Consider the following 14,570-nt stretch of genomic DNA (forward strand, 5'->3'; position numbering starts at 1 on the left):
TGATTCTGCTGGTACATTGACCCAGAGCACTACATTGCCCTCGCAGTCTATTGAGCCAGAATCTGACCCTGATGAAACTCAGGTGCCCCTTCCCGCATACTATATACCACTTTATGCGGTGACACAGAGGAAAGTAAAGAGGAAGGTGCAGATGACTTTGAAGAGGAGGTGATGGATGACCCAATTCTTGACCCGGATTGGCATCCATTGGGGGAGGAGGGTGGCGCTGGCAATAGTTCAGATAAGGAGAAGGATCTGCAGCAGGCATTAACATCGCAGCAGCGGTTATCTGGCATGCCCGTAGCTGTCCAAAAACGTGGACCAAAAGCTGAAAGAGTTGCAGGACAGCTTGGCCAGATGGTCAACTTAGCACAGCGTGCAAGGCCAGAAAATGTATACCATAGTAGGAAGAGTGCAGTGTGGCACTTCTTTGTCCAAAATCCTACTGATGAGGCAAAGGTTACCTGTAAGAAGTGCGGAAGGACCTTTAGCCGAGGTAAACAACTCAGAAATTTGAATACCAGTTGCATGCTTAGACATTTAATCAACATGCACTTGCAAGCGTGGACCGACTACCAAACCTCAGGTAGAACATGTGCACCTGCTCCGACTGAATGTAGTCAGCAACGCTCCATCGCTTCCCCCACTGTAAGACCACCGCCACCGTTAAGCACACCACCAGCACTAAATGTGGAGGTGTCATCGCAAGGCCAAAGCACTCAGGGAATCACAATGGTTTTGCAACACAACACCGAATCTAGGCCATCACCACCAATACCATCACCAACCCCCTCTCAATCCATCCGGTCCACCGCTACTTCCCCCATATGCAGCTCTCCAGTCCAGCTCACCCTACCAGACACTCTGAGTAGGACAAGAAAGTACTCATCCTCTCATCCGCATACACTGTGTTTGAATGCCTACATTGCCAAACTAATCTCAATAGAGATGATGCCCTACCGTTTGGTTGAAAGCGAAGCTTTCCGCGAGCTCATGGCCTACACTGTCCCACGCTATGACCTACCCAGTCGGCACTTCTTTTCTTGAAAAGCTATCCCTGCCCTCCACTGGCATGTGAAAGACCGCATTGTCCATGCACTAAAACAGTGAGTGGAAAGGTGCACCTCACAACAGATGCATGGACCAGTAGGCATGGCCAGGATCGTTACATGTCCATCACTGTGCACTAGGTTAATGTGGTGGATGCAGGCTCCACAGGGGACAGCGGCGGTGGAACAGTGCTGCCTAGCCCACAGTATAGGAAACTGTTGGCTGTAGGCTTTCGACCCTCCTCCTCCTCCATCAGCAAAAGCTCATCCACAGAGCTCAGTCGCACGAGCACTCCATCCGCAGCTGGAGGTTGCACACGAGGTGTCCCAATATCTAACAGCTAGTGGTAAGCATCAGCAGGCTGTGTTAAAGATGATGTCTTTGGGCGACAACAGACACACCGCGGAGGTACTGGCCGACTACTTGCAGCGACAAACTGAGTCATGGCTGGGCAGTCTACATCTTGAGGCAGGCAAGGTAGTCAGTGATAACGGCCATAATTTTGTGGCAGCCATAGCCCTGAGGAAGGGGCATCCCTGAGGAAGGTGCCAGGAAGGGCGCCGAAACGCATAGGAGGAAATAAAGGAGTACACTGCTACAACATCTTGCATCCCAGGTGATTTGTGAATCTCGGCAGCGCAGACTGCAACACACCCTGCTTCCCACAACTTTCTGAAGGTTTTTCCACGTGCGAGTGGTTGGTGGAGGTCCTGCAGCAGCTGATTCTGTGATATGCTCTCAAGCCAGTTGTGGGTTACACAACTGGAATAGGTGAGTGGAACTGTATTATACCGCTCATACTTCAAGTGTCACTAGTGATAGGGCACTATTGCGCCTCTTGTTCCCCCCACCATTTTTGTATTGATACTCTTTGGCCCAGGGCACACGAAAACCTGGAGCCAGCCCTACCCCCCCATAACTTTAGCCAAATAAACCCCAGTTTTCAATGCACAACTATTATTATGAAGTAAAGTAAGGTTGACAAGCTTCAGTAATAAGAATTGATGTTTTTGGCTTTGAAATGGGCACTGTAGGTGTGTTTATTGTCCTCCACTCCCTGATGACTTAGCTTCCCCATTGACTTGCATTGGGTTTCGTGTTTCAGTTGGCCTCCGACTTTTCCCTATAGTTGGCCGATTTCATTCGACCCGACTTTTGTGAAAGTCGGGTTTCATGAAACCCGACTCGACCCTAAAAAAGGCAAAGTCGCTCATCTCTAGTCACTTGGGTAACAGTGATCACAAGATAATAAGTTTTCATGTATCATTTAGAGAATTAAACAAGTAGGTAGTGATGAGGGCAGGGTTCAGGGCAGCATGGTGGCTCAGTGGATAGCACTGCAGCCTTGCAGCGCTAGAGTCCTGGGTTTGAATCCCACCAAGGACAACATCTGCAAGGAGTTTGTATGTTCTCCCCGTGTTTCCGTGGGGTTCCTCCAGGTTCTCCGGTTTCATTCCAAAGATAGGGAATTTAGATTGTGACAGTGGACAGTGATGATTATGTGTGAAAAACTGTAAAGCACTGCCGAATATGTTAGCGCTATATAAAAATAAAGATTATTATTATTATGAGGCATTAAATAAATACAGAAGATTAAATAAATTCTGTAAAAAGCAAAACAAGGCAGCAAAGATTGAGACAGAGACTCATTGCCAGAGAAAGTAAAAATAATCTCAAAATATTTTTTAACTACATAAATAGCAAGAAACTAAAATATGATGGTGTTGGTCCCTTTAAAAATAGTCTGGGTGAAATGGTGGATGAGGATGAGGAAAAAGCCAATATGCTAAATGACTTTTTTTCAACAGTATTTACACAAGAAAATCCCATGACGGATAACATGATCAGTGATAAAAAAAATTCTCCATTAAATGTCAACTGCTTAACCCAGCAGGAAGTACGGCGGCGTCTAAAAATCACTAAGATTTACAAATCCCCGGGCTCGGATGGGATACACCCCCGAGTACTGCAGGAATTAAGTACAGTCATAGATAGACCATTATTTTTAATCTTTAAAGATTCCATAATAACAGGGTCTGTACCACAGGACGTGTGGCAAATGTGGTGCCAATATTCAAAAAGGGGACAAAAACTGAACTAGGAAATTATAGGCCAGTAAGTTTAACCTCAACTGTGGGTAAAATCCTGGAGGGTTTTCTGAGAGATACTATACTGGAGTTTCTGAAGAAGAATAACCTCATGACCCAATATCAACATGGGTTTACAAGGGACTGTTCCTGTCCAACTAATCTGATAAGCTTTTATGAAGATGTAAGTTCTGGACTAGACTGAGGAAATGCAGTGGACATGGTATACATGGACTTTTCAAAAGCTTTTGATACGGTGCACCACAAAAGTTTGATACATTAAATGAGAACAATGGGGATAGGGGAAAATATGTGTAAGTGGGTTAAGAGCTGGCTCAAAGATAGGAAACAAAGGGTGGTTATTAATGGAGCATACTTGGACTGGGTCACGGTTAGCAGTGGGGTACCACAGAGGTCAGTATTGGGCCCGCTTCTTTTTAACATATTTATTAATGACCTTGTAGGGGGCATAGCGAGTTGTATTTCAATATTTGCAGATGACACTAAACTCTACAGGGTAATCAATACAGAGGAGGACAATTTTATATTACAGGAGGATTTATGTAAACTAGAAGCTTGGGCTGATAAATGGGAAATGAGCTTTAATGAGGATAAATGTAAGGTCATGCACTTGGGTAGAACAAACAAGATGTTGTCATGGTCACGTGTGTCTGGACGCAGATGATACCGCAAGGCGGGCCCATAACACACGTGACCCTGGATACAGCGCCTCCAGTGGGGCGAATTTAAATAATAAAACGTGCAGATGGATACACCGCCTCCACCTGGCGAATTTAGGAATTACACGTTATACATAAATTCTTGAAACTCCGCCTCCAGTACGGCGAATTTAAATAATAAGGGGGACCTGGGAAACATTAACAATGGTGGGCCCTGTGATAGGCCCCTGCACTCCTTACGTTCCCTATACAGGCTCCGCACCTGTCGCCGCACGCGAACCTTAAACCCTTGCTCGCCCTGACCCTAAACCCTCACTAGGGAATTGGGCGGTGCAGAGACTAATCCCACCACTGCACTAATAACACACATGAGGGAAAGAGACAATACAGGTGGACACCACTTAGCTTTATGCTCTGTGCTTATGCTCCTGCAACAGAGCCCTCCACCTGCGTGCGTCTTCTCCTCCACCCGGATCCATCACCATAACAGGATCCTTCACCATAGTGCAGCCTTGGAGCAGAGTCCACCACCAGTTGCTGCTGCTTAGTAACAGAGTCCCAAGGATGAATTCAGCTTCTGCCACGAAGTCAAGCATGCTTGAGTCCAGCTCAGCAGCCAAGTCCCACATGGTGAGTGCCACTCTCCATAGTAGCCACTCCACCAGTCCATGCAGACACTTCCTGCTGACACCATCACTGCGACCCCACCACGCCATGCCAGCCCTTCGTCCAGACACCATAGCTGACACACGTCCCCCCTGGCTAAGCTGCACAGGACTCCTCTTCAGCTCCTTCCTTCCACCAGGCTCTCACAAACTCAGAATCAATGAATATCACCAGCAGTGATTACACACCCTGAGACTCCTTTATAGAGCCCCACACCTGAATCATAATTACAGAGAACTTTAAACTGAAAACCTAAGGAGCGATACCACTAACCACCACCGGGGACAGTCAAGTCACCTTGGCAACTTGCCAAAAGGAAAAAAAGTTCACTCTGTGATTTTAACACTGTCAGATCAAATTCAGATCATGACAGATGTATAATTTACAAACTCACATTTAGTGGCCAGTGTCAGGCAGCTGCTGCAAAGGCAAATAAAATAATGGGATGCATTAAAAGAGGCATAGATGCTCGTGAGGAGAACATAATTTTACCTCTATATAAGTCACTATTGCGACCACTCTTAGAATATTACGTACAGTTCTGGTCTCCGGTGTATAAGAAAGACATAGCTGAACTGGAGCGGGTGCAGAGAAGAGCGACCAAGGTTATTAGGGAATTGGGGGGTCTACAATACCAAGACAGGTTATTACACTTGGGGTTATTTAGTTTGGAAAATTGAAGGTTTAGGGGTGATCTTATTACAATGTATAAATATATGCAGGGACAGTACAAAGACCTTTCTAATGATCTTTTTACTCTTAGACCTGTGACGGGGACAAAGGGGCATCCTCCACGTCTGGAGGAAAGAAGGTTTAATCATACTCACAGACGCAGATTCTTTACTGTAAGAGCAGTGAGACTATGGAACTCTCTGCCGTATGATGCTGTAATGAGTGATTCCCTACTAAAATTTAAGAAGGGACTGGATGCCTTTCTTGAAAAGTATAATATTACAGGGTATATACACTAGTTTCCTTGATATTGCGTTGATCCAGGGAGCTAGTCTGATTGCCGTATGTGGAGTCGGGAAGGAACTTTTTTCCCCAATGTGAAGCTAACTGTTTGCCACATGGGGTTTTTTGCCTTCCTCTGTATCAACATGTTAGGGCAAGTTAGGATAGGATATGGCTTGAACCAGATGGACTTAAAGTCTTTTTTCAACCTTAATAACTATGTTACTAACTATGTTAGCATGGTGGCTCAGTGGTTTGCACTGTAGCCTTGCAGCACTGGGGTCCTGGTTTAAATCCCACAAAGGATAACATCTGCACGGAGTTTGTATGTTCTCCCTGTGTTTGTGTGGGTTTCCTCCGGCTTTCTCCCACATTCCAAAAACATTCTGATAGGGAGTCTAGATTTGTATGTTCTCCCCGTGTTTGCTTGGGTTTCCTCTGAGTACTCGGTTTTCTCCCAAACTCCAATACTGATAGGGAATCTAGATTGTGAGTCCCAATGGGAACAGTGCCAATAATGTCTGTAAGGCGCTCTGGAATTAAAGGCGCTATATAAGTGAGTAACATAAATAATAGTAAAGGCCAAAAGCTTATAACTACATACACTTGTCTTTTAGAGACAAGGCATCTAAGTTTGTGTTTCATCTCCTGATTTTTGCTTTTATTTCTCTTTTTTTCCCAGCCTTTTCAAGTTTCATCTCTCTTTTAAAATAAATGATGGGTGTCTCCTGTGCCTATTATATCCCCAATGTTCCATTCATACTTATATTTTAATTTCTGAAATTTCATGCATTTAACGAAATTTCTAATTAATTGAACATTGATGATTTTCCATGCAATTAACACACTGATTTCATTATCCTACCTAAGCCGCTTGCCGACTAAAGCACGATTTGATAATTCTGCAATGTGTTGCTCATCTGGCAGTGAAAGGGCTAATTTTCATAGCTCGTATATTTTAATGGGCTGCTGCCAGCCTGTAGCATCATAGCAGCTAATCCTTGTTATCTGTCCAGTCCCCCGTTGCAAAAAAAAGGCTCTCCAGAATTTAATCCCACCCTGATGGGAAAGACAGCGATTTTAGTGTTCGGCTTGAAACATTTTGTTCAGGTCCTGAATCCATCCACAGAGCATACCTAGATAAGCTGTTAATCCTCGCTTGGCAGGAACATGCACCCAAGAGACACGAGGATACGCTGCTTGTATTTATTCTCTCACCTGTCTAGGATATTGTATGGGGAGACGTTATATCCAACACGCAACATGTCTTATGCTTAAACAATGAATAACACTATTACAGATATATGGAGGGCAAATACTTTGGATTTATGCATACACAACATACTCAGCCTTGGATTACTCAATGCACTTGCGTATTCCTGTACTGGGGTGAGGGATCATAAGAAGGATAGAGACTGACAAAAGCCAATGAAACAGATCAGTACTGACAAAACTTTCCTTCACCTTTGAAGAGAAAAGCCATTACTCCTCCCTTCTTGAGAAAACTCGATGTTTCTTGTAACTTTATTCCATATGCGCAAAATCCACTGAACACAGGTCATCAAATATCTGTAACATCCACATTCATAGCCTTACTCAAACTTCCTTATTCAGCTATCAACAAGGAAGTTTACTTCCGAAACGCATCAGTGTTTGATGACCTGTGTTCAATGGTTTTAGCACGTATGGAATAAAGTTACAAGAAACACAGCATTTTCTCAAGAAGGACAGATTGCTGACTTTTCTTTTACTGACAAGATATTTCTTTTTTTGACAAGCTCCGATCAAGCTGCCGAGCACCCTGGATGAACCCATTACAGATGTGGGAGCTGTTGGTTTTCTAATGTTGGATTTCCTTCTCCTAAGGTGAACCATTAGTTTGCTGCCTTTATCTAAATCCTTGGCCCAGAGAAAGTTGCTTTTGGTTGACTCCCCCACCTCGGATGCTCCTCCTTATCTATGTCCCTTCTTCAGGAGGTGCAAAAAAAATTGCTTTACAAAGTAAGAGATCAGAGCAAACATTAAATTTCACATATATAGGCTTACCTGCCGTAAATCTTGATATCTGATATAGCATAGAAATATCTTCCTAGATTCCTTTCATCAACAAAAGTGGCTCCAGTCGCTGGTTTAAGAAGCCTAATCCTTAAATCAGTCACTGTAAAGAAATCCCGAAGGTTTTTGGTGGTGTCCAGTTGACTGTAGAGCGAAGCCATATTATGAAGACGTGGTCCAGCAAATATTGCAAAGCGATCTTTAATCTCAAAAGATATAGTTTTAGCATGGGCCGCGTAACCGGTGGAATATTCTTCTGTGCATATAATATCTAGGACAGTACTTGATGACAAGTCTTTCACTGATTTAGGCTCCATTCGAAATGCATCCAAGCAATCGGCAGCGTAAAACTGGTAGGGCTGCCATGTTACACCATAATCCAGAGATTTTTCCAAGATCATTTTCTCAGGTCTTCCAGACTCGAAGGTAATTGCTATGTTTTGGGTAAGCTCAATCGTTTTGTCCCAAGACAGTGTTATATTGATCTGTAGGGGAGTGGGATAGTTCTTCCATGTCACAGACTGCCAAAAAGTGCTGGGATTTCTGCCTTCAGAATCAAACATGAGTTCGGGAGGGTGCGCAAGCTCCTTCGTGCTGGCATCACATTCATTGTTGCACATGTATGGATTACCCTGCAATGATAGAAACTTTGTTATATTCACCAAATAAAGGAATCATGGTGGTCATGGGAAATAAACCACAATTAGAAAATATACTAAGAGAGATTTTCCAACAGGTCTAATTTCCAAACTAATCTGGTTCTAAGATCATTAATATTATGTGTAGTAGGAGATAATCAATATCACAGAAAATATCAAAATAGGGCTTTCTGAGGCTAAATGTCTCTTTCTTTGACTATAAAGCTAAATGTAACACAAGGTAATCAAAAGTCTCATAATATATCTGATCATGTGCTTCTTGTTCTAGAATACTGCTCAAAACAATTAATAATAGATGCCTACGCCGGGATTCATCATTGTCTTTGCCCCTATTATTTGTGTAGTTTTGTGTGTTTTGCACATTTTTTGGTTTTCACCCAGTTCACTATTCTATTTGCACATTTTTTAAAGTCTATTTTATATGTGCTTCCTTGTTGTTGCTTTTTTTTTTGCTGTGTAGGTGCAGATTTGTGATTTCAGATGTTTTTAGCTGATTGTTATTTACTTTTTTTTTAAAAAAGTAGCAAAGTTTGGAGCAACTTCAGTCCAGTACCCTCCTGGAGTGATTTTATGCACATCAGCAAAAAGTTCAATTTTTTGTGACACTTTGAAAAAGATGAGACTTTTTGTTTCCGTAAAAGGTCACAAATGTGGTTAGTGACAGGAAAACGGCCTATTTTCGGATTGTGTTTATAAATACAAGTAGTTTTACAAGTTATATCACTTAAGACAATTTTCAACTGTTCTTGAGATGTTAAAACTTTTCTTTTGTTTACAACGTGTTGCCATGGAGACCGACCACTCCTCCTAGACAGCAGAACATGCACAGTGTTTACAAGCTCCATTCTACGGAGCTTTTAAGCACTGTTTTGCAGCTGGCCAGGATCACTGAAGCGCGCCGTTACCTCCTCATCTATCTCAGCCTCATCACAGTGTTTACAAGCTAGACAGCCACGGTGGTCGCTCTCCTTGGCAACTACCTGTAAACAAAAGAAAAGTGTTAATATCTCAAGATTGGCTGCAAATTTTAAGAAGCATTAAGTTGCAAAAGTGCTCGGTTTTACATGCACTAGCCAACAATATCCATCAGTGAAAATGAGAATAACCCTTTAAGAACTGTGCCCTGTCACCTGGCAAGCATTACCATGCATTGGTGGCTCTCTCCATTCATTTCCATGAAATTACTGAAAATTGTGGATGCTTGAAAATTTCCAACCTTACAGAGATTACTAGGGATATGTGCATGCGTGGCAACCTCTATTTTCCTGATAGCATTTAATAGAGCCCCATTTTTGAGATAGATCTAGCTGACATTCTTTACTCACCATCCACAGGTCCAGCACTGAGTCTCAACTGCTGCTCCTGGCATCCAGAATTGGCTATTGTTCTAACATCACGTCGAAAGCATGGCAGCCAATCAGGGATCTAGCTGTACTTAGCGGTGGTTGTTTATAAGGGCAGAGCTCAGTGATTGGCTGCTGCTTTCAACATGACCCCAGCGCCGCAGCCACCACCGGACACTGAGAGCAGCTGAAGAGACTCAGTGCTGGACAGTGCTTGCACAATTTTTAACTTTTTTTTATACACACAACACGTTTGATGCCATTCATAAGAAATTTTAAATAAATCAGATTCCCTATTTGTAGTAATCACCAGATAAATTATTTTTGACACATAGGACACTCTCTCTTTTTTCTTTAGCTTCCTCATTGTATCAGTGCTATAGGAACAGCAGCCAAAGCGTTCTGCATCTCAAACCAAACTGAAGGTTCAGCAATGCGAGAATGCCTTTAAAAAGATCAGTGGCAATTAGCTCTCTCCAGAGGAGGCCGAACAAGCAGATTCTGATCCTGATGCTTTATTTACAAGACGCCTTTATAAATAAATTGTGCTGAAAAAGAACAGAGACAGCATATTGATCCTTACGTGAATCTTCCATTATATTTTTATTAAACAATGACATTTTGTTTTTCCCGTATGTACACAACAGCAGGAGGGGGGTATAAAATTACTCAACTAGTCCTATTATATAAAATATATATGTATAAAATAAAGCCAATCAATTACGGTACTTTTCCTCCTATAGACACAAATCACTGTTTGAAACAAGGTTGATCTAATTAATTACATTTACCAAAGGTGGATACAAAGTACCCTGAAAACACCACTCACAAGATGTCTTTAGGAAAAATATATTCAATTTAATTAAAGTCTAGTTCATATAAATACATATCATCATTTGACAACAAACAGGAAGAGGAAAGGAATGTCCGAATAAAAATACACACAAACGGGATTCAGAGAGTCTATACAGGTATTGGGAATGTGCACCAGCTTACTGAACAGTATTCTTATAGACCCATAATGGTCATTAAAGTGCAAAAAGAAGTGCCATAAACAGAACCAGTGCCCATAATTAGTAAAAACAGCACATACCCATAATGTCACCTGTCCACCGAATCGCCAAGGTTCTAAATTATTTAGCAGGCAACATACAGAGTAGAGCTGAGCAAATTTTTCGGTTCCGATTATGATCGGCGTTGAATACTGTTTTCGCAATATTCACCAAACACAGCCTAAGGCCATTAGAGTCAATGGGAGTAGAAATTAGAGAATATGTTCGGAAACCGATCATCAGACATAAATTCGGGTAACAATATGGCACGAATATGGCAAATTCAGATTCGGCGACTGATTTCGAACATATTCGCTCAACTCTAATACTGAGTAGAATCATTTCCCCTCTGATATTTTTCATTAGATGTAGAACGTAAATACATCAGTATTGGTGTATGAATATGGCAATAACGGTCAACCTGGGGTCATCATGCTTTTTAGGAGAAATGCCAAATCATACTTTCATTTCTTAGAAACCATAGTGTGAGTAATGGTAATATCAAACTATATGAACCACCTTGTGGTTGGATTGATTTATATGTCGTGATTTAGGTTTTCAACCTTTAGATCTTCTCACCATATTTTCTTACGTACATAGTAATCTTCTCCCAAGATATTCACTACAGGATGGGAATTTATGAGGCCGTCAAATGTCGTCATGTTTAGTTTTATGGATTCTCTATCAACATTTTATGCATCACTTCAATGAGTGATGGTTTTTGTAGATGTTGGGGTTTTGAGAACTACTGCTAATCTGGCTGTTATGTTTAGACCCCATGCATGGACAGAAATTCATAATAAAAGGCCATAACATTGAAAATGTTTCATAATATAATGCATATAATATTATGAAAGACTATTTTCTTGTGTATTTTGATGAAATATAAATAGCTTATTAAAGGGATAAATGTTTAGGTTTCTTCCTTCACTAAAGGCGATGTCGTTCCATTGTAGATCTGGTGATCTCCAGCTGTGTGCTCATGCACGTAAGTAATATTGCGAGCAGCACAGATGAATTATGTATTATGCCCTCAAAAGGAATACATCATGTTTCTCCTTCTGATCACATGATGTTACAAGTCAAATATTATTAGGTAGATATTATTATTATTGCTCTTTGTTTATTCCCAGTTGTCAGAAATATCAGAGGATAGGAAGGACGGTTTGGAAGGTTTCTTTTACACAAGCATGTAATTGGTTAAATGATGAACGATGCCATAGTAACTCGCGACTAGCAAACAATGTCAGACCAGTGTTTATACAGGATGAGAATCGTAAATGGTTTAATAGTGATCGTTACATCGTAACATTGACCGTCGTGCACTGTGTTCACACAGACAGGTCATTCTGTAGTTCAGGTGAACTCATGGTTTTAAAGGTTAAAGAAGCTCTCCTCCTCCCAACAAGTTTTTATCCTCATAATATATTGCAGTCATCATATTATCTAGCACTGTGTACTGACAATTGCTCATTTTGCTTTTCTACCAGATAATTCTTCCATTTTCCATTAGCTCTATAACATCACAAGATTGAAAACAGACGAGCTGAATCGTTCTAAGCTCTATGTAGAAGCAGGAAGTCAATTTTCTCTGCACAAGTCATGAATCACTGCAAGATTCCCTGGCAGGGGGAGGAGAGGAGGAGTTGGGTCAGGAGTTGAAGAGGGGAATGATAAATTAACCCCTTCCTGACACTGGATGCACTATTCTGTCCATGTGCCCTGGGACATAATGCCCATGGACGAAATAGTACGTAATCATCGATCATCTGCGCTCATGGGGGGAAAGCAGCTAATCGCAGCCGGGTGTCAGCTGATTATCACAGCTGACTCCCGGCACTATGTGCCAGGGGCAGTCTCGGACCTCCATTAATCCCCGGTACAATGCAATCAAACATAATCACAGTGTTCTGGTGGCATAGGGAAGCATCGCGCAGGGAGGGGGCTCCCTGTGTGCTTCCCTGAGACCCGCAGAACAACACAATGTGTTCGCGTTGTTCCGACGGCCTCCTCCCTGCAGGGCCTGGAAGGACCCCGCGGTCATCTTGGATCTGGGAGGGAGGTGGCTTCTCAGTGAAAAACCGCTGGTCAACTTTTAACCCTTATAACTTCCTAACAAAAAAAAATTTTGGTTCCAAAATTGTGCTGATGTAAAGTAAACATGTAGGAAAGGATACTTATTTAGTATTTTGTGTGCCATATCTCTGTGATTTAAGGGAATGAAAATTGAAAGTTGCAAAATTTTCACCAAATTTTTTTTGTCACAAATAAACGCAAGTCATATCGAAGAAATTTTACCACGAGCATGAAGTACATTATGTCATGAGAAAACAATGTCAGAATCACCAGGATCCATGGAAGCATTCCAGAGTTATTACCTCATAAATGGACAGTGGTCAGAATTGTAAAAATTGGCCCGGTCATTAACGTGCAAACCACCCTTGGGGGTAAAGAGGTTAAGGGACAAGAAACTTCCTGTTTTTACATGGAGCAGAAAAAGCAGACTAATTAACTGGGCAGAAAGGCAAAATGAGCAATTGTAAGTACACAGTGCTATATAATATGATGACTGCAATATATTAAGAGGATAAAAGCTTTGATGGGAGGAGGAGGACTTCTTTAAGGTTGAAGGTAGACATAAGTCCATCTAGTTCAACCTAAAAATAGTAATCCAGAGGAAAGCAAAAACCCCATGAGGCAGATGCTAATTGCCCCATAACAGAGGAAAATTCCTTCCCAACTCCATATACGACAATCAGACTAGTTCCCTAGATCAACGTCCCTTAACAGAATCTAGTGACCATAACATGTATTATTATATTTTTCAAGAAAGGCATCCAGGTCCTACTGAAACATTTTTACTGAATCAGCCATGACAGTATCATGGTTATGAAATTCCATAGTCCACAACCTAAAACAGTCACACTCCAAACTCCACTATGGTGAAGACCAAAGAGCAGTCAAAGGACAACAGAAACAAAATTGTAGCCCTGCACCTGGCTGGGAAGACTGAATCTGCAATAGGAAAAACAGCTTGGTGTCATGAAATCAACTGTGGGAGCAATAGTAAGAAAATGGAAGACATACAAGACCACTGATAATCTCCCTCGATCTTGGGCCACACACAAGATCTCACCCCGTGGGGTCAAAATGAGCACAAGAACGGTGGGCAAAAAATCTGAGAACCACATGGGTGTACCTGCATAGAGGTGGGACCACTGTAACAAAGGTTACCATCAGTAACAACCTACGCCACCAGGGACTCAGATCCTGCAGTGCCAGACGTGTCCCCCTGCTTAAGACAGTACATGTCTGGGCCTGTCTGAAGTCTGCTAGAGAGCATCTGGCTTATCCAGAAGAGTATTGGGAGAATGTCATATGGTCTGATGAAACCAAAATAGAACTGTTTGGTAGAAACAAAACTCATTGTGTTTGGAGGAGACAGAATGCTGAGGTACATCCAAAGAACACCATTCCTACTGTGAAGCATGGGGGTGGCAACACCATGCTTTAGTGCTGTTTCTCTGTAAAGGATCAGGACTACTTATCTGTGTACATGAAAGATCGATTGGGGCCATATATCGTGAGATTTTGAATGTAAACCTCCTTCCATCAGCAAGGGCATTGAAGATGAAACATGGATGGGTCTTTCAGCATGATAATGATTAGTGATGAGCGAGTATACTCGTTGCTCGGGTTTTCCCAAGCATGCTCGGGAGTCCTCTGAGTATTTTGGCGTGGTTGGAGATTTAGTTTTCGTCGTCTTATCATAATGATTTGCGACTTGCAGACAGGCTGAATACCTGTTTCCCTAACAAACAGGCATTCCACACATGTATTCAAGCTGGCTAGCAGTCGCAAATCATGCAGCGAGGGAGAGGAAAACTAAATCTCCGAGCACGCCAAAATACTCAGAGGACACCCGAGCAACGAGTATACTCGCTCATCACTAATAATGATCCCAAGCACAACAAACGAGTGGCTTCGTAAGAAGCATATGAAGGTCCTGGAGTGACCTAGCCAG

The 14,570-nt window shown here is 42.2% G+C and overlaps 1 protein-coding gene across 7 annotated transcripts in view; it reads right to left on the reverse strand.

The window, feature by feature from the left end:
• NTNG1 (netrin G1) overlaps positions 1-14,570 on the reverse strand; it is a 623,318-nt gene that overhangs the window by 332,941 nt on the left and 275,807 nt on the right. For all 7 annotated transcript variants that reach the window (XM_073571673.1, XM_073571675.1, XM_073571677.1 and 4 more), the window contains one exon: positions 7,484-8,124. In XM_073571673.1, coding sequence (XP_073427774.1) covers positions 7,484-8,124 — 641 coding nt within the window. The remainder of the gene's footprint in view (positions 1-7,483; positions 8,125-14,570) is intronic.

This window comes from Dendrobates tinctorius, unplaced genomic scaffold (assembly GCF_039654945.1).
Source record: "Dendrobates tinctorius isolate UK_male_01 unplaced genomic scaffold, ASM3965494v1 ptg000029l, whole genome shotgun sequence".
NCBI lineage: Eukaryota > Metazoa > Chordata > Amphibia > Anura > Dendrobatidae > Dendrobates > Dendrobates tinctorius.